General features: G+C 50.6%; 11 protein-coding genes across 11 annotated transcripts; 4 read left to right on the top strand and 7 right to left on the bottom strand.

The window, feature by feature from the left end:
- Positions 1–1419: 1419 nt before the first annotated feature.
- VTN00DRAFT_445 (uncharacterized protein) lies at positions 1420–4423 on the bottom strand (the record flags this gene model as incomplete). Its single annotated transcript, XM_069430878.1, has 5 exons — positions 1420–2721; positions 2776–3627; positions 3691–3910; positions 3979–4076; positions 4244–4423. 5 exons carry the CDS (start codon positions 4421–4423, stop codon positions 1420–1422), a joined length of 2652 nt encoding a protein of 883 aa, XP_069291153.1.
- A 1599-nt stretch (positions 4424–6022) lies between these two features.
- On the bottom strand, positions 6023–7449 carry VTN00DRAFT_444 (uncharacterized protein; the record flags this gene model as incomplete). The annotated part of the gene is made up of 4 exons (XM_069430867.1): positions 6023–6200; positions 6286–6661; positions 6725–6880; positions 6966–7449. 4 exons carry the CDS (start codon positions 7447–7449, stop codon positions 6023–6025), a joined length of 1194 nt encoding a protein of 397 aa, XP_069291152.1.
- A 1166-nt stretch (positions 7450–8615) lies between these two features.
- Positions 8616–9819, bottom strand: VTN00DRAFT_443 (uncharacterized protein; the record flags this gene model as incomplete). Its single annotated transcript, XM_069430856.1, has 2 exons — positions 8616–8725; positions 8787–9819. The coding sequence occupies 2 exons, from the start codon at positions 9817–9819 to the stop codon at positions 8616–8618; spliced, it is 1143 nt and encodes a 380-aa protein (XP_069291151.1).
- A 642-nt stretch (positions 9820–10461) lies between these two features.
- Positions 10462–11112, top strand: VTN00DRAFT_442 (uncharacterized protein; the record flags this gene model as incomplete). Its single annotated transcript, XM_069430845.1, has 4 exons — positions 10462–10510; positions 10580–10632; positions 10688–10805; positions 11063–11112. The coding sequence occupies 4 exons, from the start codon at positions 10462–10464 to the stop codon at positions 11110–11112; spliced, it is 270 nt and encodes an 89-aa protein (XP_069291150.1).
- A 205-nt stretch (positions 11113–11317) lies between these two features.
- VTN00DRAFT_441 (uncharacterized protein) lies at positions 11318–13180 on the bottom strand (the record flags this gene model as incomplete). Its single annotated transcript, XM_069430834.1, has 2 exons — positions 11318–12616; positions 12920–13180. The coding sequence occupies 2 exons, from the start codon at positions 13178–13180 to the stop codon at positions 11318–11320; spliced, it is 1560 nt and encodes a 519-aa protein (XP_069291149.1).
- A 1047-nt stretch (positions 13181–14227) lies between these two features.
- VTN00DRAFT_440 (uncharacterized protein) lies at positions 14228–15004 on the bottom strand (the record flags this gene model as incomplete). The annotated part of the gene is made up of 1 exon (XM_069430823.1): positions 14228–15004. The coding sequence occupies one exon, from the start codon at positions 15002–15004 to the stop codon at positions 14228–14230; it is 777 nt and encodes a 258-aa protein (XP_069291148.1).
- Positions 15005–16620: 1616 nt separating this feature from the next.
- On the top strand, positions 16621–17917 carry VTN00DRAFT_439 (uncharacterized protein; the record flags this gene model as incomplete). The annotated part of the gene is made up of 3 exons (XM_069430811.1): positions 16621–17022; positions 17179–17617; positions 17688–17917. The coding sequence occupies 3 exons, from the start codon at positions 16621–16623 to the stop codon at positions 17915–17917; spliced, it is 1071 nt and encodes a 356-aa protein (XP_069291147.1).
- Positions 17918–19279: 1362 nt separating this feature from the next.
- Positions 19280–20403, top strand: VTN00DRAFT_438 (uncharacterized protein; the record flags this gene model as incomplete). The annotated part of the gene is made up of 2 exons (XM_069430800.1): positions 19280–19325; positions 19457–20403. The coding sequence occupies 2 exons, from the start codon at positions 19280–19282 to the stop codon at positions 20401–20403; spliced, it is 993 nt and encodes a 330-aa protein (XP_069291146.1).
- Positions 20404–20697: 294 nt separating this feature from the next.
- Positions 20698–21010, top strand: VTN00DRAFT_437 (uncharacterized protein; the record flags this gene model as incomplete). Its single annotated transcript, XM_069430789.1, has 2 exons — positions 20698–20834; positions 20899–21010. 2 exons carry the CDS (start codon positions 20698–20700, stop codon positions 21008–21010), a joined length of 249 nt encoding a protein of 82 aa, XP_069291145.1.
- Positions 21011–21368: 358 nt separating this feature from the next.
- VTN00DRAFT_436 (uncharacterized protein) lies at positions 21369–22983 on the bottom strand (the record flags this gene model as incomplete). The annotated part of the gene is made up of 3 exons (XM_069430779.1): positions 21369–21578; positions 21658–21723; positions 21793–22983. 3 exons carry the CDS (start codon positions 22981–22983, stop codon positions 21369–21371), a joined length of 1467 nt encoding a protein of 488 aa, XP_069291144.1.
- Positions 22984–25028: 2045 nt separating this feature from the next.
- Positions 25029–25558, bottom strand: VTN00DRAFT_435 (uncharacterized protein; the record flags this gene model as incomplete). Its single annotated transcript, XM_069430768.1, has 3 exons — positions 25029–25197; positions 25280–25446; positions 25529–25558. 3 exons carry the CDS (start codon positions 25556–25558, stop codon positions 25029–25031), a joined length of 366 nt encoding a protein of 121 aa, XP_069291143.1.
- Positions 25559–25680: the final 122 nt, after the last annotated feature.

Here is a 25680-nt window from a genome sequence, read left to right as displayed (position 1 = left end):
ACTTCAGACCCCCCGGTCGAACTTCTGAGTTTGTCCGATTATCGAGGGGGAGACCTGAACGCAATTGGTCTAATACCAGGGTAATCATATCGGACTATCAGTCCCGCTCGCTAAGTTGCATTTACCCTTTCTACCAGATGTAGTAGTCCGTCCCTAAGGGGCGTGTGTCCAACGGGACCTAGGACGGGGGGCCTTAAAAGCTAAGCATTATTAGTGATGACGGCGGCTTGAACTTAAAAATGATGGCTGGTTGGAACTTGAAGACCAAGTCAAATCAATGACTCGACTTGGTTGGGTGCAAACTATATATGTACCGTTCCATACAATCTTGAAAGCCCACAATGATAGGGGAAAAACGCCGGGGGTATCATTTATCGAGGGCAAAAAGAGAACCAGACGGAGTATCAGATGACATTATATTAATTCATTATTCTAAAATCTAAAGGACTCTTCGTCTCTATCAAACACAGACAGAACATCTGAAATGTATGCACAGATGGGATAGGATCGAATGGAGGGCTAGAACCAAAGGCACCATCAGAAGCGAAGCAAAGCGTCTTGTTCAGACAAGACATCGTTTTAGTCTATCCTGTCTAACAAGTATAGCAAGCAGACTGACAGGAATCCAGCTTATAAGAAGGGAGGCGCAACAAAATAGGTATGAAAGGGCGAAACAATCCAACATACCAATCCCAACGGGGAAAAGAGAAATGTAGCACCGCCAACGCCTTTATCTGTCTAATCCATTCCATCGCATTCCATTTCCATGAAACTATGCTATTAGGTTTCGGAGACAAGAATCGAATCAAATCTAGCCAATTCAATTCCCATAGCACATGTACTGTACCAACCTGCGACATCCCCCCCCCGCACACACCGAGCTCCAACACTAGCTTCATCAGCGGCCATGACCATGCAAGCATGCATCATCTACTTGTATCGAGCGAAAACATGAGTCTTTGATGTGATGAAATAACAGGATATGAGTAGGTAGTCTTGACCGAGGTCCTCCCCCTCGACCAGAACCAGAACCAGAACATGCTGACCTGACCTGACCTGGCCAATTGAATTACAGAAGAGATGGGCGCACCATAGAATAGGAGGACAGGTACAGTTAGAAAGGTTTAGGTGTATGAAACATGAAGACAAGGCCAATGACAATCCCAAAAGATCCGGGTAGAGAAAAAGAGTAAAGCCAAGCTGATGATGCGCCAACCAAACCGCCAAAGTATCTCAGCAAGGAATTCTATCTATTGTACAGTGCATTCGAACGACGTCTGGCTGCAAAGAGAATAACCGAACCGAGCATGCTAATAAAAGGGGGTTTCAGGTTTTCATTTCCATGGATCATACATTAGAGGGACAGCGCTGATTTGGAGCGTCGTGGCAGACCATATTGCAAACCTAAACAATTGCGTTTCACTGTGCGTTAGAGCCTTGACCGTGTTGGACAGGTTGAGATTGCTGCGGCTGCTGGGTCATCGAAGAGGGAGGCGGGAAAGCGGGCTGAAATGAGAGCGCTTGTTGGCCGTTCGACGCCTGCGTCTGAGCCATCATCTCATTCTCCCTCTGCCTCCGTTCTTCCTGTTCCGGAGTCATGTTTTTCACAGGCGGCGGGATGGGCGCGTCAGGCGAGCTCCTGCCCATCAGCTTAGGGCTCGGTTGGAGCCTCTGGATAGGGGGCAGGACAGACGCGCTTCCCACGTTCCCAGAGGTCATAGGCCGGGGCGAGTTTTTGATCGGGCTCAGCCCGGACATAAGGATGCCTTGTGAGCCCTGGGGAGGCGGAGAATGAGAGAAGGAGTGGCCACCAGTTGGGGTAGCGGCGGAGAATGACGGATGTCTGCTATGGCCTGAAGATGGGGGGAAGTTTGCAATGTTAGACTGTGGAGTCTGACTGTGGCCAAATGGTGTCCCTGGAACTGAGCCATTAGACAGTGCAGACGATGGGAAGCCTGCAAGAGGGCCAACATCGCGATTACCCTGCGTTGGTGACATGGAGGGCCGGTTTTGAATCGGTGATGGGAAAGCCTGGCTATGTGTCGAATGTGAAGAGGACGGCCTCTGAGAGTGGAACGAACCAGCATTGAAGTTTCTATGGGGTGAAGGTGACGGATTATGGGCTTGTTCCTGACCTGACTGCGAAGAATTCTGGTTGGGAATGAATTTTGGGGGATTTTTTGTCGGGGATGAGGCCACACCATTCACGGTCTGTGATGGTGAATAGGGAGCTCGAGGCGAAGCCGATGGATTGAAGTTGCCATTCACGGCAGGTTGAGGATGACGCTCAGGCGACAATGGAGGGTTGGGAACGGCCTGGACACCGTTCGTTTGAGACAGAGCAGGCTGCCCTGGAATAGAGCCAGCCTGCGTGTTCACTGCATCCGCTGACTGCCCAGCAGGAGCAGCGTAGCCAACCTCAGGTGGATGGGTGACAGGGACGTCCTTCAGTTTATTCGCTGAAGGGGACGTTTGATTTTCCTCACTCTTAAGCTTCTCGCCATTGACTGCAGCCGGATCCGATGGCGGCGAGGACGAAGCACCAATACGGAATTTCAGGGGTGGGATCTTCGGACGTTTCGCCTCCGCCTCCCGACGCTTGCAGTCTTCGCAGACGAAATGGAAATCTTCTTTCTCCGCGACGTCTTGTGGAATGCCTAGGCACTTGCTATGTTGCCAGACGTTACACCTCTCGCAAGCGACGCTGTGGGAGCCATCATCCTACTCGAAGGTCAGCAAGAGTCGTCGACGCAGAATGGTATCGTAGTGTCTTACCAGGTTCTGGCCATGAACACCGCAGCCGGAGCAGTCAAAGATCCATTGATCCTCCTGAGCGAGTTCCTCCAAGCTCTTCTTTTGTCTCTCCATCTCAGCTTTCAGGTGCCTCTCGGACACTCTGCTCTCGCCACTCTCGACCTTCTTCTGTTCCTCTGCGATTCTGGCAAGTTCCGCTTCATGTAGCAAGCGTTTCTGTTCCCGGTCCCTGATGCGCTGCTCCCGTGTCATGATTCGGGACTGCCTCTCTTCCTCCATCTTCCTCCGCTTTTCCTGTTCCTTGCGAGCGATCTCCAGCTCCGCCTCGCGTTTCCGGGCAGCTTCAGCAGCCTCCCGCTCCTGTCGCTCCCTCTCCATCTTGCTGGCAATACGGCTGGATCGCTTGGCTCCAGCAAGGAGCTGCATGTTGAGCAGTTCCTTCTCGCGCTTCTGTATCTTCCGCTCACGGGCCTCCTCGGCTTTCTGGATGACGGGAAGGACTTCTTCGATGAGTCTATCCCTCAAAATCTGCTCGTTGGGGTCCCTTGTCTTTCGGATGGTGTCGATAAACGCCTCATACTCAGCCAGAGTGATAGCGATACACTCCCACTTGTATCCACCGAAGGTGTCTTCTTCTTCCGCATTCTCTTCAGTGACGTCTTCCTTCCTCTCTTCCTCCTCATCCTCTTCAGCTGGCTCGGAGATTCTTCTCCTCTTGGCGGCTCTGGCGACAGCGCGCGCCCTCCTGGTGTTTGCCTTCGGTTTAGCCGCTCGGGCGGCCGGGGCGGGAGGGTTGGTGCGGCGGTAGAGTCGGTTGTCGTCCAGGACGTAGTAGTAACGGTCATGGCGATCGTACCCGAGTTCCTCGATGCGCTGATCCGAGTCCATTAGCGTACATTGTATATTAAGACTCCAAGATCGCGAGGGAGCACTCACCCATTGCGTCTGGTCAATCTCCCGCTGCTCGGGCATCTTCTCCCTCATCCGATCGGGGTTCCAGAACGTCCAGAGGGACAGCTGATGCAACACACGCAACTTCAGGAATATGTCAAAGTCATTGAACTTCTTTGGCTCCTCATCGTAGCCGAATGGATTCCGCAGGTGGGGTGCTTTCGCATTGTATTGGCGGCGAGTATACTCGTCGAAATTCTCACGACTGTAGGCGGGATATCTATTAGCTCCGATCGCGATGATATAGACGTGACAGCGACGAGGGATACGTACGTGAGGCCGCGATGCGACGAGACGAACTTGAGCATGCAGAGCCCGATGTCGAGCAGCTTCTCGGACGGACCGGGCTTGAGGCATTCGGTCTCGAGATCCTGCGATTGAGATAACACACATCAGCCACCGAAGCAAAAAGACACGAGTGAACACGAGTGAATGTATTAAAAAGATGCAAGAGCACGTTCCGGGGGGAGATACTCCGATCTAGCTGGGGGAGGACGCTGGGCGCAGCGGGAAGGGCTAAATAGTAGTAGTAACACACCTCGATATCGAAATCCTCGTCGATCTTCACGACCTTGCCAAAAGTGTATATGTACTGCATGAGATTGGCAAACTCCCAGCAATTCCGCAGGCGCTCGAGCAGGCCCGGCTCCTTGTGTTGCTGTTGCTGTTGCTCGGGCGCGGGCTCCATCTCGGAGTGGGCACGCTTTCGCGATACCATGGCGGCGGGAGGGAACACCGTGAGGCGCCGCAGCCGCGCAGGGGGGAATCTTGGGGTCCCTCACTTTTTCTGCGGTCAGTCCTGTTTGCACGTTGCGCAAAAAAGAATAAAAGTGCAGGACAGGATAGGAAGGTGTAAGGTTCTAGGACGGAGGTATCTGCAGGTCGGGAGAAGAGTTCGAAGAGGAAAGTCAAAGAACTGGAGCCGAGCAAGCAGCAAGGAGATCGGGGGGACGTGTATCGCTCCTCGTGAGGCGAGTTGGATCGATCGGGCGTGGATGAGCTCAGAGCTCGGAGACGGGTCGAGAGTCGCGTCGAGCCGTGCTAGGCCCCGTCGGGTTATATTAGCGAGGATCGCCTGCAGAACCAACGGTCGAGACGCAATGATGATAGCGATCGCAAGGAACAGGAAGTCGTCGTTAGAGTGTCATGTTCTGCTCCTGGATGGGGGTTTCTTTATGGCGTTCTACCATGAAGTTGCGTGGCTGCGCTTTGTCTGCCTTTAATCGATGCCAGAGCGAATGACCCCTCCGAATGGAGTTCCTTGTTCATTCACCACCACCGCCCACCATTTGTTCGAGATCAGGCCAAGTGCTCAGATCAGCAACTTAAGGCTCGAAAAAAAAGCTTAATTAAGCTGTCATGCCGAAGTAACTCATTGTATGTCATGTACAATCTGTAGCTACCTAAGGCAACGCGCTTTTGGGCCCCCAAAGCTGCTTTGATGGATAGAAGTCCTTCTTCATCCATGTGAACCTGAGTAAAGCAGAAAATAAACCATCAAAGACGCGGGACACTCAGCATTCAACAACTTCCATTGCTTTCAGGACAGTCGTAGTTTTGATTGCAACTTGTTTCTCACTCAATAAATACTATGGCAGAAAAGTCTGGCTAAAGAAGATAGAATTTGTCGTCGAAAAAGAGTTCTGGATAGAAGGGAATCTGACAATAGATAAAATATAGAACATTTGCACGTGTTTTCTCTTCTCTTTCTTTCCTTTCTTGACCTCATCCATTAACAGGTTGGTGCATCCCATAGTCGTATGTCTTTTATTCCAACAGTCTCGAATCTTCCAGTACATCAAATAAGGGGAGTGGGGTTAAAAGCCATTCTCGCAGCTGGAAAAGGAAATAAAAAAAATATGTGCATCAGGAAAGAAGGGACAACTCAGGGGTAAAACACATCAGAAAGAATAGAAATCAAAGATGCATAGATCCTGGTATCTCTCGCTCAAAGAAGGTCTATCTGACAAGTGGTAACACGAAAGAAAGCGACCACAAGAGGATGAAGACAAATGCATAGAAAGAAACAAACCATCCATATCGCCGCCACCCAACAGCCCGTGCCATGATTTTCGAAACAGAATGCCCCACAAAAGGGAATGAAGAAAAGGCAAAAAAGTTTGATACATCGTACACACAAGATTCCCAAAGTCCCAATTTCCCGATATCAATCAAACTGAGAAAAGAAATTTGCCGCATCCTTTTTTTTTGTTGCATTACTTTTTTTAAGGGTCGTTTCGCGCCTTATGATCCCATTTCGCCTTGAACCGTCCCATGCGTATCGTAAGGTCAGCAAATTTAATGAAGCAAGCTTTCTTTACATAGTAGCACCGGTCGTTCCGTCGACAACATTATCAGACAAGTTGATCAGCAGCTGGGCGAGGCAACGCTTCGTGGCTGCATCGTCACGCAGGACCGAAGAGAAAGTCGCATCGCGGAGTGGCTCAGGGAGGCATTGACGGAGAGCCTCACGTGCTCTGTTGTTGTCGCTGAGGCTGGAACATGGTCAGCACATCCAGGCCAATAAAACCACGCTTCAACATCTACGATGGGGGAGAATGCAGTCGGATTTGAACTTACCGAAGAAAGCAGCGGACAACATGCTTAAGCAGCCTCACAGTCTGCTGCTCGACGAGCTGCGTAACCATGTTGCTCAGGACCGTTCCCACGGCGTAGAATCTCTCATAGGTTGCGCAGATGTATGCAAGACCAATGTCATCGAGAAGGATTTTCTGCACGATGAAGATTGCCACCGTCTTGCTCAGCTCGGAACCAGTTTCCATGATGCGGAGGCAGAGAGGGATGATTTCGGTAGTAAGGAGGAAATTGATCACATCAGAAGAATCATTCTTGACAAGAGCGCCAATAACGCCCAAAGAGGTGAGGCGCAGATATTCGAAAGGGCGCGACTTCGAAGTCGTGTTGAGGAAAGGATAAAGGAAAAGAGGAATATGTGCTTTTTTTCACCAATCAGTTAGCTCTCTGATCACAAAGCGAAAGGATGGTAAGGACCACATACCATTGAGGAAAAGAGTGCGAGTCTCATTGTGAGACGCAACGCACTGCAACAGAGCCAGAGCATTGCAAACCCGATTCGATGCCGCAGCTGTCAACTGGGAAGGGTTCAACAGGGGGTAAACAGAGATGATTTCCTGGAGCAGCGCGGTCATGACGCCTAGACAACGAGTCAGCTCTTGCGAAAATCCTCACAAATGGAGATAATGGCAATATCCCATCCAGTCTAGGGGCCATCGACGTACCGAAAGAGTGCCAGATGACCAGCGCCAGCTCAGGCACCTGCTCTCTCTTCTTGCTGAGCTCCATGAGCGCTGCCTCCCTCCGGTTGGGATCCAACAGCTCCGCGACCCAGATGAAGACCTTGCGGTTCTCCTCGCTGATGCCGCCATCCATGCCCGAAGCCACGGCGGCCAGCGCACCATCTCCCGCCATCCCAGGGGCGCCGGTGGCGGCCGCCTGAGCGGGGTTCGCACCGGTATTGCCGCCCATCGCGAGGCGGTTGTAGTGCTGATGCTGAGCTACGGCCGCCGCGGCGGCAGCAGCCTGAGCCTGGGCATGTTGTTGAGCGGCGAGAGAGGTATGCTGCTGTTGCTGGTGCTGAGCCTGATGCTGGTGGTGTTGGGCCGCATGGTGCTGCTGCTGGTGCTGGTGCTGCAGCCAGGAGGGCTCGGCCTGGGGATACTGATGCTGGTGGGAAAAGACGTGCTGCGTCTGAGTCTGGAGCATGGCGAGCGTCGGGGCACCGGGATGGTCGATCGTGTCACTCACTCAGGATGGACGAAACCTGAGCGACCAACTAGCGGCAGGAAAAGAAGTAGTCTGTTCTGATAAGATACTGTCAAAGGAGAAGTTTTACAACTGAATTCATGAAAAGTCTTGAGGGTTGGTGAAGGAGTGGGAGTGCAAAAGGCAGAACAAGCTCGCGGAGGTCGAAGGATGAAGTCTGAAGAGAGTCTCGGGAGGTGTAATCGATGGAGAAGAGGCGGGGGGTCGCGCACGCCGGCGATCCGTCTGTGTGCCGGGCCCACCGGCGCCGGGCGAGGTCTCTGGCCTGCGGCAACTTCAACGTTCACATACCTCACACTGTCAGTACAGTCGCTCTCAGTCTTGATTGACTGCAATCTGTCGGATCTCTACGATTACAGAGCGCATACACAGTCTCTCTGGACATTTCCAGCAACCCCATGTGTTGTGCGGCTCTCAACCTGACGGCCACCCATGGGCATCGGCGGCAAGCTCTCCCTTTCCGACGGTGGCACAGCGCCCCTCAGATGCACAAATATGCCCGGAGACGCAAGGTTATCACCCTCGATATGCCTTGTCGGACGTAGCGCAGTCCGTTAGGCTAAGTACTTAGCCTTGACAAACGGGGACTTCCCGCAGAGTGCGGACGAGTACCTGCATGCGTTGGTATACTTACCCTCAACATCGCAGCTGAAAGTTATTAGAATGATACTATTATCACCAATATACTTTCTGATGTCACCGCAGGACATTGTTTCGCAATACGAATCTACGGAGTCCGTCCCCTCACTGACAGGCATATCCAGAGGAGCGGGAAACACCTGCTCAGGAACTGACTCGTGGTAGCAGATTACATGACAGTGCTTCAAACCTCCATATAGTTCAATTCTCATGTGCATTAACTGTCATTCTTTTTTTTGGAGTGCACCGCGTACATACATGCATGCCTCATTTCCATCGTCAATATTTTTCTCGTCATATTTACAAAGAACAGACATAACGAACTGTTCATATAAAACATTGCATATAATTCCTGATATTAGAGGAAAGGCCAAGCCAGTACCCGTCCGATTAATGAGTATTCCGTCCGATGCATGAGGGGAAAGAAGATAGGAAATGAAAATCCGTCAATTCGTCACCCGCATTCGTTATCTCTGGGAGCGGGACCGTGATCTCCTCGAGGATCTCGACGTTCTTGTGGTTCTGGTTGCTCTCGTATTATTCGTACGTCTCGTTCGTCGATCGGAGCTTTCACTGCCTGTATTAGCGTCAGCGACGGTTCTCAGTCGGATCCATGTGAAAGAACAAGGACTACTTACTGGCACTAGTGTAGTAATCGGAGTAGTACGGGTAGTACGAGCTCGAATAGGTATACTCGCTCTTCTCATCATCTCGGTCTCTGCGCCTCTTCAATCCTAAGCATAGCGCAAGAGCACCGAGGACAAGCCCGATAGTCGCCAGCATGCCCAGCCCTGATTCTGATTTCTTCGGTCTCTCATCGGTCCGGGACGGGCGAGTACCGAACCAAGTCCGTTCTTCAGCTGCAGGCCTGCTGCCGTGGGCATGATGAGAGTAGCGCTCCTCGACGTACGTCGTCTCCTTCCTTCTCCGACGGCCAAAGCAGCATGCCACCAGACTATCCAGCGCTCCCTTAGCACAGAAGCAGAGGCATAGGAACAGCAGAAGAGCAACTCCCGCAATGACTCCGATGACTATCCCCGCGATCGCCCCGCCACTAAGGCCGCCGCCGCTTGATGCCTTAACTCCGATCATGCTTGCTCCGTCAGTTCCTACGGGGGCGATGAATCCCATAGTTGTCGTCGGAGCACCAGTCTGGGTAACAGTTTCCATGCCACTACTCGTCGGTCGCAGAGGAGGTGTGGCAGTTGGGGCATAGAAGCTACTAAAGTATGCGGACGAAGCTCCATCAACGCACACCTTGTTCTCGCACATCTGAGAGGCACTGCAGCACACATCTCCGCAAGGTGTTTCGCCAAGCGTGGGCTTGCAGCTACCCAAGTTTCCTGTGGGCCTGGACACGAGGCTACTGTATGTAGACGTTATTGTCATGACATCAGTCTCAGTCTGCACAAAGGTGGTCGTGAACATCTCCCATTGACCACCTTCGCCGCCTCCATCCAGGCAAACCGCCTGCCCATCACTGTTGGTGCTGCAAGTCTGGCTATCAGCGCAGCAGAGCCAACCGTTGTAACCACATGGATTTGTGCAGCCTCGATTGATGAGAAGGATGCTGTCATATTCGAGGGGGAATGGAGTCGCGCGAGAGGGTCGCGACAGAGCAAGCAGGGCTATTATCGATAAGGCCGCTGCTGGTATCTGAAAGGACCGCATAGCGGATGGTTGCCGGATTTGGCTGATAAGCCAATGTCGCTTCGCAGATACCAGAAGTGCCGCCCTGTCAGTCAATTGATCGTAAGATGCCTGGTCGAGGCGGGTTCGGTCCGGTTGCTGGGGACGTCACTCTTCCTGTACAGCGGAGCCGTGGAGATTCCTCGTAGATCCGTAACTGTAGGCGCTCGCGAGGACAACAACAGCAACAGCAAATCGAGAAGAAACAGCCGAGATTCCTCCAAGTGCAGCCTTTGCAATGATAGCACCTAGAATGTGAATAAAGAGAGAATTTGGGAAGAGAAGAGGGCGAGGGAGGATGCGGGCTATGCGGTGTGATGGTTAGTTATCTTCCCCAGCCTCCCATAACCAACCACCCTATTTTTCTAGCCAACCACCGACAAATCGCCGCGGAGAACACCACACGAAGGGAAGGACGTCAAGAGGAAATAAGTTAGCTCGCAAAATTGAAGAGGCTGAGGATTAATAATTTAAAATCATAATGGTTTCAGTTGAGCTGCATGTGCTAACTGTTATGAGTTGGCAACGGTGCCCCTCGGTGTCGCGTAGAAACGCCCTGCCCGCCGCCCATGCGCTTCTCTCCTTGGACGAACAGGCCAGACAATTGTGATTACTGCACAACGCATGCAATCTCTTCACGGCACCGCCCGACTGACAGCCTGCATGATCATGGGTTAGTACCTGTGACCGTCCTCTTCGGTATCCCATTCTTGGCGGTGTACAGAGTACTCTGTATACTCAGGCACGGAGCAGGTCCCGCGGGGCAACCTGAGAGGGATCATCCGAGATATTCCCGTATTCTCCATTTCTTCGACCTCATCTTCAACTTAGAGATAATAATAGCAATAAGCCTGACCGCCACATCGCGCTGGAGTCAAAGGGGACACATCGGAGCGGAGTAACTCGCTCCGTGGGTCTGCGGACCGAGGCCAAGGCACGTCCCTTATCTTTATCGATAAGATTATCAGGTATGGGCCCACTCCTTCCTCAAACGGACTTTTTTATCCTCGTTGCTTTACTCTCTTGACTGAAAAAGAACGTATCGTCGAATATACTTCTTGTCCTTACTATGGACGCGTTTGTGAATCAACGATTGGCCATATAATGCCTGTAGCAGAAATTCAGTGCTTGCAAGTAACACCGATTTTCTAGAATACTGTCCATCCACTACAGATATTCTGACTTGATATCTCCCTTGTTGACATCATACGTGTGCTGCATATAGGAGCCACGCAAGCCCAGTTCAAGGACAAGAGAAGCATTTGGTCCAATTAGTATTGCAACACATCCGGCACCACCGGTAGGGCAGACGGCAGGCTTGTCGTCGAGTGCAATATCCCCAACCCATTGAAGCTACAGAAGATTGACATATATATATACGAATACATACGAAGAAAAGGAAAGGAAAGAAAAGAAAAAAATTACATTTACCATTAATACCAGATAAAATGTCTCCGTATATGCCGTGGTCCTTCAATACTTAGTCAGTCTGGAATGTCTCCCAGCTGAACATCCTCTTGAGCAGAGTGAAACAACTATCCCTCTGCCTTGACAATAGACATGCCTTCCTCTCCCCGTCAATGTATACGACACCCATTGGGATCTGTCCAAAGTACATCCATTCCAGATGATGATTAGGCAACTCCTTCAAGTATTTGTTAGCCTCCGTCAACATTTTGAATCTGTGGACCTGTTCCCAAGATTGCCTCAGCCTATCTTCGAAGATGTACTCAGCGCGTCTGAGTGTCAAATAATCCCAACTATCCCCGTCACTCTCTTCATTCTCGTCATCTTCATCCAGTAGTTCATACAACGGATCTTCCGTCATCGCCACAGCTTCGTCCATCCAGGGTTCCACATAGTATTGCTCCACAGAGCTGTCGGCTAGTAGGTTGTCGTAGGAGTCCCTGGAGAACGCAAATTTCCTCAGTTTAGGCAATCTAGTAAACACGTTGCGCATCACTTGATGGTCAATCAGCCAGTCATGTCGCCACCCAAATTGATTTCCGGCACTCAAATGGATTTGCTCCAGTCCCGTTAGAGTGGCGATGTATTCGAGAGCTTCTTTTTCGATACGCGGCTCCTTCCACGTGAGGCTAAGTGAAACCAGGTTGGTAAATGAATGGGACAGTGACGGCAGAATTTGCTTGTTGAGCACTTCTGAAGAGAATTCATGGAGAAAAGACAAAGTGGAGAGCTGGTCATTCGCATGGAGGAATTCAAAAGTGTAGTCTTTTGTCGAAGGAGACGTCCATACAAGTCTTTCGAGCGTCGGTATCTTCCCGCGTTTCTTAAAAAATTCAGAGAACTGATTACTTTCAGGATCCACAGCCAATGCACGGAGACGGCATTGTCCTTCCGGAGGAATCATTGCTTCAAGGACAATGGTGTCTTGGAAAATCTCAGAATCAAGCTGAAGATAACGCAGGTTCTGGAACGGAGGAAGTTTCATATTCCAAGCATCGGGGTGTTTTGGATCTCTATGCGGAGCAGAACCAACCCAGGTGAGCGACCCAAGTGTCGGTGCACAAAGACGTAGAATGCTGGTACATAGTGGAAATATAGAGCCTTTCTCTTCCTCCTTTGCAATCCTCCACCAGGCACAGTCCATGTGGAGGGATCGCAAGGGAAATCCGCGGTTGAGTAGCCTCTCTGGTAAACCAATTTGAAACTCCTCAATAATCTGAATGCGGAATAGCTTTAGGTGGTGAATAGAGGAGCAAGCAACGGAATCAAAGAAGTCTTTATCGAGACATATCTTGTCCTCCCAATCTAGCCGCTGGAGATGAGGCAGTGAGGTTAGAATAATAGCTTGTATTCCGCGAAGATAGACGTCAAAGTACCCAGAAGATGCGTCATTCTCTCTGGAAGCTTGCTCTTCCCCAGAAAGCCCCCTAATGGTTTTTAAGTCAAGTTGGTGTGTCTCTTTGAACCAATCAGGGTTTGTAGCAACTGTCAACCGTCGGACACAAGATCCAAGCGATGGCAAGAGAGTTCGGCCTTGGTTCGCTTGACGTTCTTGACCTTCCCTTAAAAGTAGACGTAGCAAGCCAAAACTGGCGGGGCTGTAGGTAAAACTGACACTTGCGAATTGCCGGGAGCGCGCCAACTGCCGGCAGTCTCTATTAACAAGAGCCAATGAGGCGAGGCTGTCAGCTGGCACGCGTTGGAGAATCTCTCTCAGTAATTCCATGGGAAGTTGGAAGAGAAGAGACCGCGATGAAGGAGGCCGTCCTTCGTTGACTTTGTCGAATGATAGAGGAAGAGGCACAACATCTTTACCGTACTCATCTTTGTCGCCACCGTGGATAGGCATGAGAAGGGGAAATGTTTCCCTTGCCATTTTTCGGATGGATGCTGTTGACGAAAGCTAACGAGAAAGGAGAAAACTAGTGCATATGTAACTATTTGATAGGCAGTAGGTAGTACTTGTTATTATTATATCCTAGTCGGTGTCAAGCGGATGTGGGTTTAGCTTTCCCTACACCAACACTCAAGCTGTACGTTGGTCTACACTACTGTGCCATATCTTTGGTTACCCGTTCTGATGGCTTGGCAGAGTGCTGTTCTAGAACCACGTGATTTTGAAGCTTTCTGAAAGTAATTAAACATAATGATAGGTAGCAGACCCTAGACAAAGCCATCCTAGATCAAAATATCGCAGAAGCGGCAAGGTAGATTGCTTGGACAGGGGGAAGGGGATAACAAAAGATATGGCACAGTAGTGTAGGTACTACATTAGGGTAGTACGTTAGTACATTAGGTACCTAGGTACCCAGATAGGTACTTAGCGACCTATTTACGTAAATCACCGACAATAAGCACAGGAATACCTATCTATCTACTATATTAAATATGCATGCCCAAGTCACCTTTTCGCTGAAGGGAAAAAGAAAAAAGAAGCTTTGGTGAAATCACAGAGAGGCTTGAGAATGGCGGCGGCTACTAGTTAGCCAAAGCGAAGAGCGTAATGTGGCCTTTCGAACTCGGATAGCGAACATAATTTACGCACAATTTAATATTTTTTTGTTCAGGAATACTTATTTCTATTCATATGTACACTCACTTAACACTTAACCGCAAGTCATAGCTGCAGTTTTGCATTCCAATCTGCCTGACATACCAAATTTCATCATGCGTGGCTGATGCAAGCAATAAACAAACAAGAACATCAGAAAAAATAAAGTCCAACGGAAAAAAAGACCAATAGATATACCCGATATACTCTCAATAAAAAAGTGATATTCCAAGTGTGATACCCAACCAAATGGCATGCGTTTGTAGACAGATTGAACCAATGTCCTCGTTATTTCATCATCGTCGAAAAGAATTCGTCCCGTCCTCCACAAGGAGACAGATATTTACCGTGAAAGCGGATCTCAGGGCAGTACTAAACAAACAAGCCAGCGACTCCGACGGCTAGACCAACCGCCAGATCACGAAAGCTTGATGACCGCCTCGGCGCAGCCTGACCGGGATTGACGAATTGGTTCCCAGTGGCTCCTGCGGTCCCAAAGGCGGTACAGTATCCAACCTGCAACCCATAACAGGCTTCGCGACTCAAACTCGAGCAGATTGACTGAGCATCTCCCGTCGGCGTGGATCCTTGGACGGTTATGCCGCCCCCCGGTCCTGCGACCGTCACTCCATGAACTCCACCCAGCGATACCGCGCATTTTGAGTACTGAGTCTGACACTCTGAGTAGTATGACGAACATGTTTTGGCGTTCGCGAAAGTGGTGGGGATATACACGAATGGGTACGGCGCGTTAGGAACGGTCGAGCCGGTGATCGCAGCAGCGTTCGATTCGGTTGTGGAGGCGGACGTGGACTGTGGGAACATGAAACCGGTGGACTGTGCGCCTGGTCCAGTCGTTGGCGTGAGCGATCCTGTACAGCTTGCGCCTGTCGGACAACAGGCGATATTGTTCGCAGCATCGCGAGAGCATCTCGTTCCGTCCCGGCAGCAGACTTCGGAGTTCCCAAGGTCTGAACAGGGATCATACCCGGCGGGGCAGTTGTTATCATGACGCTTCAGGATCCGAAGAACATCCTCTATCGATCTTTTGCCGACCCCCGTGTTGTCTAGGGGAGGGTAGAATGGCGATAACTCTATCGATAGTGCCGACGGGACGAGGAGAATGACGGAGAGCAGCGAAACCCTCATTCTCCTGGCCTGAGGCTGCGATCCTCCGTCAATGGCTTCCAGCACGACAATTTTGTCTGAGCGCAATGTCTATTTTATGCGTTCAACGTTGTGAATTGAGTGGAGGGTTCTTCGATGGTGGTCTATGGCAGTCGAGGCACCGAGACCACCGGCGATTGTCAACAAACCCAGAGGTCTAGAAAGGGCACCATGCGTCTCAGCATTGACATGTATATTTCCAAAGGGTGAATATACCTACTCTTTTGATGGAGGAATTCAGATCCTAAAAAGATATCCAAAAATTTCCCTATATCTTTTTGGGCGGCATGCGTTCGTTCGAGGCGACAAGGGACAGTGCTGTATGCGCCCTCTCCAGATGTCTCGGGCGCTGCCAGCACAAGGGTCTCCACCTAAACTAACCCCTGCCACAGCAACGGGGCGCGGCACCACGTAACACCAGGTTATTATTGGGATGAAGACAGCGAGCTGCATGCATGTCAATTGGGAGAGGGTCTGGCCAAAATGCGGCGTTGCACTTGGCGACGAACTCTTGGTAGGCTGAGGAGCAGAACCTGACTGCCCTGCCCAGTGCTCGAGTCACTGGTGTTTACAGTCTCTCAGCTGACGCCGCCAGGTATCCAACTGACTCTAGATGATGCTTGCGATACGGCGCACGGGTTAAATCGTTGAAGACGCTCTCTTCAGCAACCTTGAAATGCTCAGTTTACAACAATGCGCGGCATTTGCTGTGCTTCAGAAATTTTGTCCATCCACCTATCTTATCGGCCGTTACACAGAAGCAACTGCAACAACCAGCGGTCCCAAGGCTGGACGATCCGTTTACTAATGCAAGATCTCAAATCGTTGTTAGGGATTACGAAATTCACACTGCATGTTGGTTACCTAATTACGTGGACAATATTTGAATTGGCGACTTTCTGTTCTGGGCATACATCAACATCATCAAGGATGCGGTGGATAAATCCGCTCCTTCGCTACTCTACAGAAAAGCCGAGGGTTGCTTTAGCGTTCCGGTCGGCTCTGTCATAAAAAAGAACATGCATGACATACTGCTAGATTTGCGTACAGATCATGCGCTATTTATTTCTTTGCATGAAGCACTTGATATGTTTCCTCGCTCGACGCTGATTCTTCTGCCTCTTGATATGAATAATAGCTTTGAATTGCCTGGGTATAATTACCCAAGAAAGCATGATTTTTCCTTTTTCCCAGCAATTGACGCGCGATGATAGGTGGGGTATGAGGGGATTCGATCCGTCTTTGCGCGGGGGGCTTAAGACATATTTGGCAGGCTGAAAGGGACTTCGGGTATGGAGATGGCGGGGACCCCCGCTGATCTAATGTTGCTTATCAGGTGGAGGAGCATATCGGTATCTAGGTATCCACTGAAAGATGTCGTCTCTCTTGCTTTTGCAGATAGAGAATCTCTCTTTCCAGTTACAACTCAAAGTGCTGAACCGCGAAGACCGACTAGGATTGGCCAAGATACTCGATGTAAGTATCATACATGCACATAAATGCTGACTAAATCTGACCTAATAGCAGAAATAACATCTTTCATAATATATCCAACATCAGGCCATCTAAAGATCGAGAATATCTACTTGAATCCAACAATGTCAGAGGACAAGGTTACCAACGGTACCGCAAACGGCACTGCCGACGGAACAACCAGTCCGTTCAAAATCCCAGTTGTCGACTTCTCCGCTTGGAATGACTCCAAGGATAAGGAAGCCCGGCTTCGTGTCGCGCAGGAGATTGTGGATGCCACTAAGAAGGTTGGGTTCGTCTACATAATCAACCATGCATTACCGGAGTCGCTCCTTGATGAAGCGTTTGACTGGTCGAGGCGCTTCTTTGCACTCAGTCTGGAGGAGAAGATGAAGGCACCTCATCCGGAAGGATGGGCAGTGCACCGAGGATATTCATGGCCCGGACTGGAGAAAGTATCGCAGGCCATGAGCGAAGGGGATGATGAACAGAGAGTAAAGAAGTTGAGGGAGATCAAAGATTGCAAGGTTAGTCTGACTTCATTTCTATTCCGGGAAATAAACGGATGCTTTTTTTTCTATATGAGGTATATATGTCCATGTCCACTATCAGACTAGTTGATCTCGCACATTGCTATTGTAATCTCAACATTCTACGGAGTATGAAGTTGACAGGAACAACAGGAAAGTTACGACATCGGCAGCGACGAGAACAAGGAGCAGCCCAACCAATGGATTCCGGATGAGTTACTTCCAGGCTTCCGCGCCTTCATGACCCACTTTTACTGGGAGTGCTTCAAGGTCGGAGGAGACATCATGCGCGCCCTGGCCCTTGGTGTTGGCCTCGAAGACGAGGAATACATCCTGAGGAAGCATTCGGGCCACAATAACCAGCTGCGTCTGCTACACTATCCCCCCATACCAGCAGAGGCACTAGAGAGCCAGCGCATTGCACGCATGCCGGCTCATACGGATTGGAGCTCGATGACAATGTTGTTCCAAGATGACTGTGGTGGGTTGGAAGTCGAGAACCCGTCCAAACCTGGGAGCTTTGTATCCGCAACACCGGTGAAGAATGCTATCGTGATGAATGTGGGAGATTTGCTACAGATGTGGAGTAACGGTGCGTTTTTCTTCTGTTTCTTCTCCGTCTTGCTGCCCATCGCAATAACCGGGAAACTTACGATATATAGACCACCTGCGATCCACAAACCATCGAGTCGCCCTGCCACCCCTGTCCGACCGCTTCGACGGTCCGAACTGTATGACCCGTGAACGCTACTCGATTCCCTATTTCCTCTCTCCGGATCCCACTTCCCTCATCGAGTGCATCCCCGCTTGCACCAGTGGGCAGGATCCCGCAAAATACAAGCCAATCACGCAGGCGGACTACAACAAAATGCGTGCGTCTATGCAGTATTGAGTGCGGGGAGATATCTGGAAGAATTGGCTTTGGTGATTCTTAAGTTACTGCAAAGCTCCTTTCGGGGCATGCAATAGTTCTCAAGTTGTGTATACATAAGATAACTGTTGGACCAGAAATACCACTTGGCCACAAAAAGGTGCATGACATCTGTTTGCAATCGGTATTGGTATTTCTGGCTGACAATAACATTAAGAGATACTATACGCAACATATTTCACACGCCAAAAATTGTATAGCTACCCACCTATATATCGTTGTTTCCTGGGATTACGGCCTCGCATTAATTCCGAACCCCATCTAGTCAACGATCCTTCAAACGTGATCACTCTGGTATCATACCTCAGTCGATTTGGGTCTTTCAATTTTGCCCTTGAACCCACGGTTTGATACGTAAGAAACATTATTTCCCCGATTGTTGACAATTTCCGATATTTTCTGTACGGAAAATGTCTGTTTGATTAAACTCTATAGATTCCCGGGTCTCTATTAGATGTGCCTTCCCACAGATGGGCTTGCTACATTCCACAGCCACGACCCCAAAGTCTCACTTCCAAGTAGGGTCTTACTTGAAGACCATGCTATCTTGGCACAGATTTTCCATGTGACGGGAAGAGGGGAAATTGCCAAGATACTTTTCGAGCAGAAAGAAGATCTCGGGACGCTAACTCCGGATGGAAGCACAGGCGTGAAGGCGCTCTTCTCCGTCTCAAAACTCGCATTGCTCTAATGTTTTCTGTTTTCAGCCTTCAAGCTTCTGCAGGCGGAATATATATTAAAATGCGTGTTTCGATGTGATAGGAGGAATGTGAGCTGAGTTGGGCTCAGTGTTGCCGAGCAATGTTCTTCTGGCTTCGGTAACGATTCTTAATTTCAGGCAAGATATCTATGAATGAATAAGATGAAGACATTATTCAGATACAAGCCATTTATTAGGTTCGTGACATACATATAGGAGGCACAACGGTCGAAGCTCGGAGGAGTAGACCTGAAAGCGGCCTGACAACACCGGAATAATAATCCACCGTTTATCGGCTGCCCGGAAACGTGACCGAGCAGAAAATATGACCCCTGCGGCCAATCAGCAGCGACTCCGCGGAGCAGCCGATGACTTCACTGCACTTTGTCGACGCTTCCATCTCCAGACTACCAGAGCTTGACGCTCTTTCCGCACACACCGGCTTTTCTTCAGGATGAGGTCGGTGTCTTTCAGGCTTTAATCTATGTGACCAGTGCGGAGGGTGGTCTCGTGTGTTTCTGTTCAGGAACATGCCCTTGTCCCCTCTCGTTTGAATTTCTTCATCTCCCACCTAACTAAATTGATAGCCCGGGCTTTCCCGGAGCAAAGGACGAGCAAAAGAAATGTCTAATGGCTCTTCTTCCGGGTCACAATTGAGGACATCAACCTGTATGAGCCCTTCTTTCCTTCTTTAACCTACAGTCAGCCCTTCAAAGCATTACTGTTTGCTTGTTCCATCACATTTGCACTTGTAGGCGCATAGAATAAGTAGACTGACATCTCTATCTACCCCGCCATAGCCTCAAAAACGACCTTCCACTTCCTCGCGGGTCTCCTCTCTGGCCTTACATCCTCCGTTCTCCTGCAACCCGCCGACCTCCTCAAGACCCGCGTCCAACAATCCCGCCAGACTGCTTCCCTCCTCCCAACTCTCCGCTCCATTCTCTCGTCCCCTCACCCCATACGCAGTCTATGGCGGGGTACGCTCCCCTCAGCTCTCCGAACAGGCTTCGGATCCGCTCTCTACTTCACGAGCCTTAATGCTCTTCGCCAAACCCTTGCGCAGACTGGGGCCCCGATCGTCCTCGCAAACCCTTCCAATGCCGACAGCAAAGGGAGGGGTTCCTCGTCGGCACTACCCAAGCTCTCGAACACAGCAAACCTGGTAACTGGTGCAATTGCCCGTGTCGCCGCAGGCTTCGTCATGATGCCAGTCACCGTGCTGAAGGTGCGCTACGAGTCGGACTACTATGCATACCGCAGCCTGTACGGTGCGGCACGGGATATCGTCCGCACAGAGGGCGTCCGCGGTCTCTTTTCCGGCTTCGGGGCGACGGCTGTACGGGATGCGCCCTACGCGGGGCTCTACGTTGTTTTCTACGAGCAGTCGAAGCGGCACCTGTCTGCTCTCTTTGATTCCGGACATGGTATTATATCTCTGTCCGCGTCCTCACCATCTATCAATTTCATATCTGGAGCCTTCGCTGCCGGTCTCGCGACGGCGATAACAAACCCGTTCGACGCCGTCAAAACCAGACTCCAATTGATGCCGAACAAGTATGGCAATATGCTGCGTGCCGTACGACTGATGGTCCACGAAGACGGGGTGCGCAGTCTCTTTGGTGGATTGGGGCTGCGGATGGCACGGAAGGCTCTTAGCTCTGCGCTCGCGTGGACAGTGTATGAAGAGCTCATCCTTCGTGCAGAGAAGCGGTGGGCCTTGAAAGAAGGCAAGCTCGTGATTTGAATTCGATATCTGCGTGGTGCGATATCTAGACGTCCTTCACAATGCAAACGACGATAGATGGTTCTTGATGGGATCAGATTACTGTGGGCTCCGTGATAACACCAGCGTTCTCGAGTTTCAACGGGTTCCAGAATAGAATAGAATATTCTGGTGGGCAACGAAGTATAACGGCAAAACTTTGATCTATACGCATGATTTGGTGGGTGGGATGTTTTATTTATGATGATACAAGGACACAGGTTCACTGGGCGTGTATTATATATGTATTCTTCATCCTTAGAGTCGATACTAGAAATGAGTGGAAGGAAAAGTCGACATGAAAAAGGCGAAATTCAACTCTTCTCCAGCATTTGTGCCGCCATACAGGGGAATGGGGTTGTGATCTCAATCGATATCACCTGCATCATCAAAACACACCTCGATCACTACCAGTACTTACTGAGCACACTTGCAGGGTTTGTTTCAGATTGACTCGTTTTCTCGCACTGCGTGAAGGAAGGGGGAGAGATATTCAGAGCTTAACATAAATGCGATACCAAAAAAGAAGTACAAAAAAGTCAACGAACTAAACCAAAATCCATCATCATTAATCAATCAAACATCATGAACAGTTGAACAAGTCATAGGAAAGGATGGGGAAAAAAGGAAGGTCGTGAAACAGGAATCATTCTGGTATCATTCCAATCGTTTCCATCGGAGGCCTTGAATTGATAGATACTTATCCACCAACAGGCAGCGAAGCAAGCTAACTTCGTCGACGTCATATATATAGCTTGTTTCATCAGCACGCGGTATATTCGTTCAGAAAGGAAGGTCTTAATCCTTCGAAAAATCGCAAGTTTCGTGAGTAGTGGAAGGAGAGAGGACTGGACGGGCATTCCCGTCCCATTGTCGTCGATCTAGGCAGGTATGTACCTATGTGATATCGGCCGACTGATCGATCAATCGATCAACCAATCAATCAATCACGTGAATACCCACGACCGCCGGCTCGGGCTCTTCTTCCGCACGAGGTACATCTTGTCCTTCTTCCTGTCGTTGATTTTCAGCTCCGTCACGGACGACGAGGTCTGGGTGATGAGTTTTCTATCGCGGAGGCGTCGCGTGTGCTCGAAGAGCTCTTCCTGCAATTCCTCGGAGATATAGTCCTTGATGATGATGTAGTTGCTGTCTTGCTGTTGTTTTTATTAACCGTTAGCCAAGTCTTCGATGGATGGGGCATACATGAGAGGTGAGCAGGGAGTGCGGGCTTACCTCGTCCCATTCCCATGGAAGGTGGTACGCCATCAGAGTTTCAGGGAGGAGATATTTGCGGTGGACCTAGATAGGGCACAGCGTTTGTCAGTCATCTGGGGTGATGGTGAGAAGTGAGGCAAGTTCTTTCCTTACCTTGATGTATGTTGTCCTGGGATAGTGTTCATGGCGTTCCCGTTCCCTCTCCCTGATCATATCACTTTCTCTAATCAAATCGCTCTCCCTGACGATCTCCCTTCCCCGCTCCCGTTCCCTCTCCCTCTCCCTGTCTCTCAGGATTTCATCGAGCTGCTCTTCTGTGTAGCAGAATTCCTTCTGCAGCCTCTCCCGGAACTCCTTGTCCTTTTCTTCTTTCTCCTTCTGTTCTCTCATGATACGTTGCTCTTCCTTCCTCTTGTACTCTGCAATAGCCTCTCTCCTCAGTTTTTCCTCCTCTTCCTGGCGTTGCTTCTCCTCAAGCAGCTTCTGGGCCTCTTCGGCCTTGATTTCTTTCAACAAGCGCTCCTTTTCTTTTCTTTCCTTCTCCTTTTTCTCCAATTCCTTGAGTTGCTCCTCCCGGAGCCTGGCTCTAGCCTCCTCTTCCTCGGCCCTCTTCCGCTCCATCTCCTCCAGCTTCTTCACCTTCTCGCGCCACTCAGCGTAGCGACGTTCTTCCTCTATCCGCTTCTTGGCCTCGAGCTTCTGGAGCTTCCTGAGCTTCTCGCTGATCTCATCTTCATACCACTCCTCCTCTTGTTTGAGGAGTCGGGTCTCATGGCTACGACGCCTTGCAAGCTCTTGCTCCAGCCTCTTGATCTCCTGCTGCTGCTTTATCAGCTCGAGATCTTGGCGGGCGTCGTTCCTCTCCAGGAGGCGCTGGTCAATCATCAGCTCATAGTCGCGCGGCGGCTGCGGGAAGCTGCTGCGCTGGGGAGAGGAGTGGCGGGAGGTACTGCTGCCAGCACGGGGCCGGCGATGCAGGCGCGGGATCTCGTCGTCGGACTCGTCCAGCTCTCCGTAGACCCTGTTGTTCACTCTCCGGTTTCGGGACGTGTTTCTGCTGCGGACGTCGCTGCGGATGTCGTTATTGATATCGACATAGACGGCCGGCGGCTCTCGTTCCCGTTCCCGTTCTGCTCTCCTGGTGGGCCGCCGTCCTCCTGTGGACGCGGAGCGCTGGATGATGATATCGGGTCTTAGGAAGTTGTTGGGCTCCGACGGGCTGTAACGATGCCGCGACAGGGAGCGTTGTCTGACGTGAGTCCTCCTTCTGGGATTATCGATGGACACATCGGTCTCGGAGAACTCCGACTCCTCGGAAGAACTAGCGCGTCTGTATCTATGCATCTTTGTCGCTGATTCCACAGATGCTTCCTGAAGTGGTGGGGAGCTTCGATACGATAAGAATCAAGTACCTGGTCGATTGCACAGGGCAGCAGGTATGATCCGGAGGGGTCGGATCAGGCACTCTTTTTTGTATTATTGCGTGCCTCTGTTGTGAGAAGCGGGACGCTGGGAGGGTGACCTGACACTGCTCTGGGGGCCGTTTGGAGGGGTTATAGTATATTTAGTACAACCGGTGCGGGGCCTGGGACACCAGGCAACTTTCGAGTTGGAAGAACAACGAAAAGAGAGATGATAAAAGAGAAGAAAGAAAAAAAAACCTCGAGTCCCGACGAAAAACAAGATTATGAACGATCGCACTATCAGCAGGTGGCACAGCCTCGTCAGAGACGGGACGGCGTTATCGCTTGGGGGCAGCGGTGTCGTTCAGCTGAAAGCCGTGGCGGCGGGGGAGGGAGGGGGGATGACTGCTAGTACAGCACGACCACGACGCTGACCACGACTCGAGAGTCGAGGGGACCCGCGGTGGGCTTTATGTGTGTGTCTGGTCTAGCGGCCAAGGTGTCATCATCATCATCGAGCATGACCTGACCTGACCAGGCACGGGAGCAAGAGATCGTCCAAGCTGGCTCTCCGTCATCGCCCTCTCAGAGGTCGAGCTTGTATCCTCCGCTGCAGTCTATGTGACTACTCTGTCTCCCATGCCCAGCCACCCGCATGGCCGCATGGCCCACCAGATACGGCGCGTATGGACCGTCTGTCTCTCAGTCTCCACGGATGGGAGGATGACTGGTGGTTATCCAGGCACAAATCCGGATTCCATTGGGTCCCATCTATGTCACTTCGGCTCGCTGTCTGCCTGCCCTACGGCGTCGCGCTCTCAACGTCCCAACCTGTGGCACAGTACAGAACAGAACCGACACGGACAGAAGCTGGCGGCTGCTGGTACATACGGACTGCTGGAATCATTACGTCCTGCTCAACGTCCCTGCAGAGGTTCACGGTCGAGGATCTTGGGCAGCCGCTGGGGGGTCAGTCACAACTACCGTACCGTACACTTTCCACCCGCCGATCGCTAGGTATTTAGCGGGCGCTTGTCTGGAGACTCAGCCCGTTTTACGGCGGGGAAATTCAGGTTACCTATTTGTTTTATCGTCTATCGTTACGATAGGGTCCGAGACGAGTACACACCACTACGTAGTTGACCCAAAAGCACAGCGGGTCGACGCCTAGAAGTACAGTACGTACGGCGGTGTCACCTCTTCGCCTCCCTCGTGCTGCTGTCTGTGGACCGACTGACAAAGAGAGCGTGACCAAAGGCAACACTGCGGTCATCCATGAAATACCCCTTGTCATCCAGCCAACCACACTTGTTGCTGCCCGACCATTAACCGCTACTCATTGCGGCTGACTCCTGACAAGGAAGGGGTCAGATTTGGTCAAGTCAAGCCCATCCTGGACGGCTATGTTCATGTTTGGCTATCTATCTTCTGTATGTGAGATGTGTACAGGTTCATGATTCTGATGATGATGACGACAAAAGTTAGTATCCGATAGCATTGTAAACCGAAAGCCTGCCTTTTTGCCTCTGAAAAAGGCTTGTGGCAGTCTATACACTGTACATAACTGTACACAGCCAGGCTCCCATCCAATCCCAAAGGACAGCACTACGCTAGGATTTGTCAGACCGCTGCCTGCCAGTCTGCTTATGCAGGTCGTTATCATCCCCGGAGCCGAGCCGCATTTCGTCTGTGAATGAACTATTGCGTGCAGACGGGGAAGATTCGTGACCGCAAGCAAAAGTCGAATAATGGGGCAGATGGACTTCTGCCTAGAGATGTCTAGAGATGTCATATCTCCCCCTCCATCTTGGCATCTCTTTTCTCTTCTCTCGTTATATGTATATCCGTTCGTTCCTCCCAACTGGATCAGAATCTAAGCCTGATCTTCGCCTCCTCGATTTTATTTCCTCTGTCCCGTTTCTGAATCTACATAAGTAGGGTACGTAGTCGCCTCAGTTGGTTTTTATTCTGGTGGTAGCGTTTTATTTATGCCTTCGCCGACCCCTTGAGGATCTGTTCAATGTTTTCGCGGCTATTCTTGTGTGTCGTCTCGAGATAATGTAGCTTCTTCTCAAGGTTTGTGATATCTGATTTCAATTCCGCTGTCTCGGAGGATAGACGCTTGTCGATGGCCGACATGGGAGTGGCTACGAACCTGGATAGACGAAAAGAACAGGGCGTCAGTTCAGACGAGCCTATCGAGCAGAAAGAAGGAAAAGGGTATTTTTGAAACATACATCTTGCCAACGCCCTCATAGACGTTGGTATCTTTTGGCATCGAGCTGATCTCGTTCGAGGTAAGCTGCAAGAGACGCACATCTCTCTGCTTAGCGGTGATCTGGGCCTTCACGACATTGATCTGCTGCTGCGAAACGATGGCGCGCGACTCGATCTCTTGCACTAACTGTAGCGACAAAGAACAGACATTGTTTAGCCACCGATATGTGGTATACACGGGCGCGTCTGAAGTTCCGAACTCTACTTACTTTCTGCAGCGCTTCGTTGGGAATAGACATCTTCGAATGGATTGATGTATCCTCGGTCCAGTACTTTGTATTGTATGATCCAGATATGTATGTATGGACGGATACCTAACAGGGACGGAAAGGGGAGTGGGCGCTTGCTGAGGGGGAAGTAC

This window comes from Thermoascus crustaceus, assembly GCF_041956765.1.
Source record: "Thermoascus crustaceus strain CBS 181.67 unplaced genomic scaffold VTN00scaffold_1, whole genome shotgun sequence".
NCBI lineage: Eukaryota > Fungi > Ascomycota > Eurotiomycetes > Eurotiales > Thermoascaceae > Thermoascus > Thermoascus crustaceus.
The sequence above is the reverse complement of the archived record's forward strand: the minus strand, read 5'-3'. Positions and strand labels throughout refer to the sequence as shown.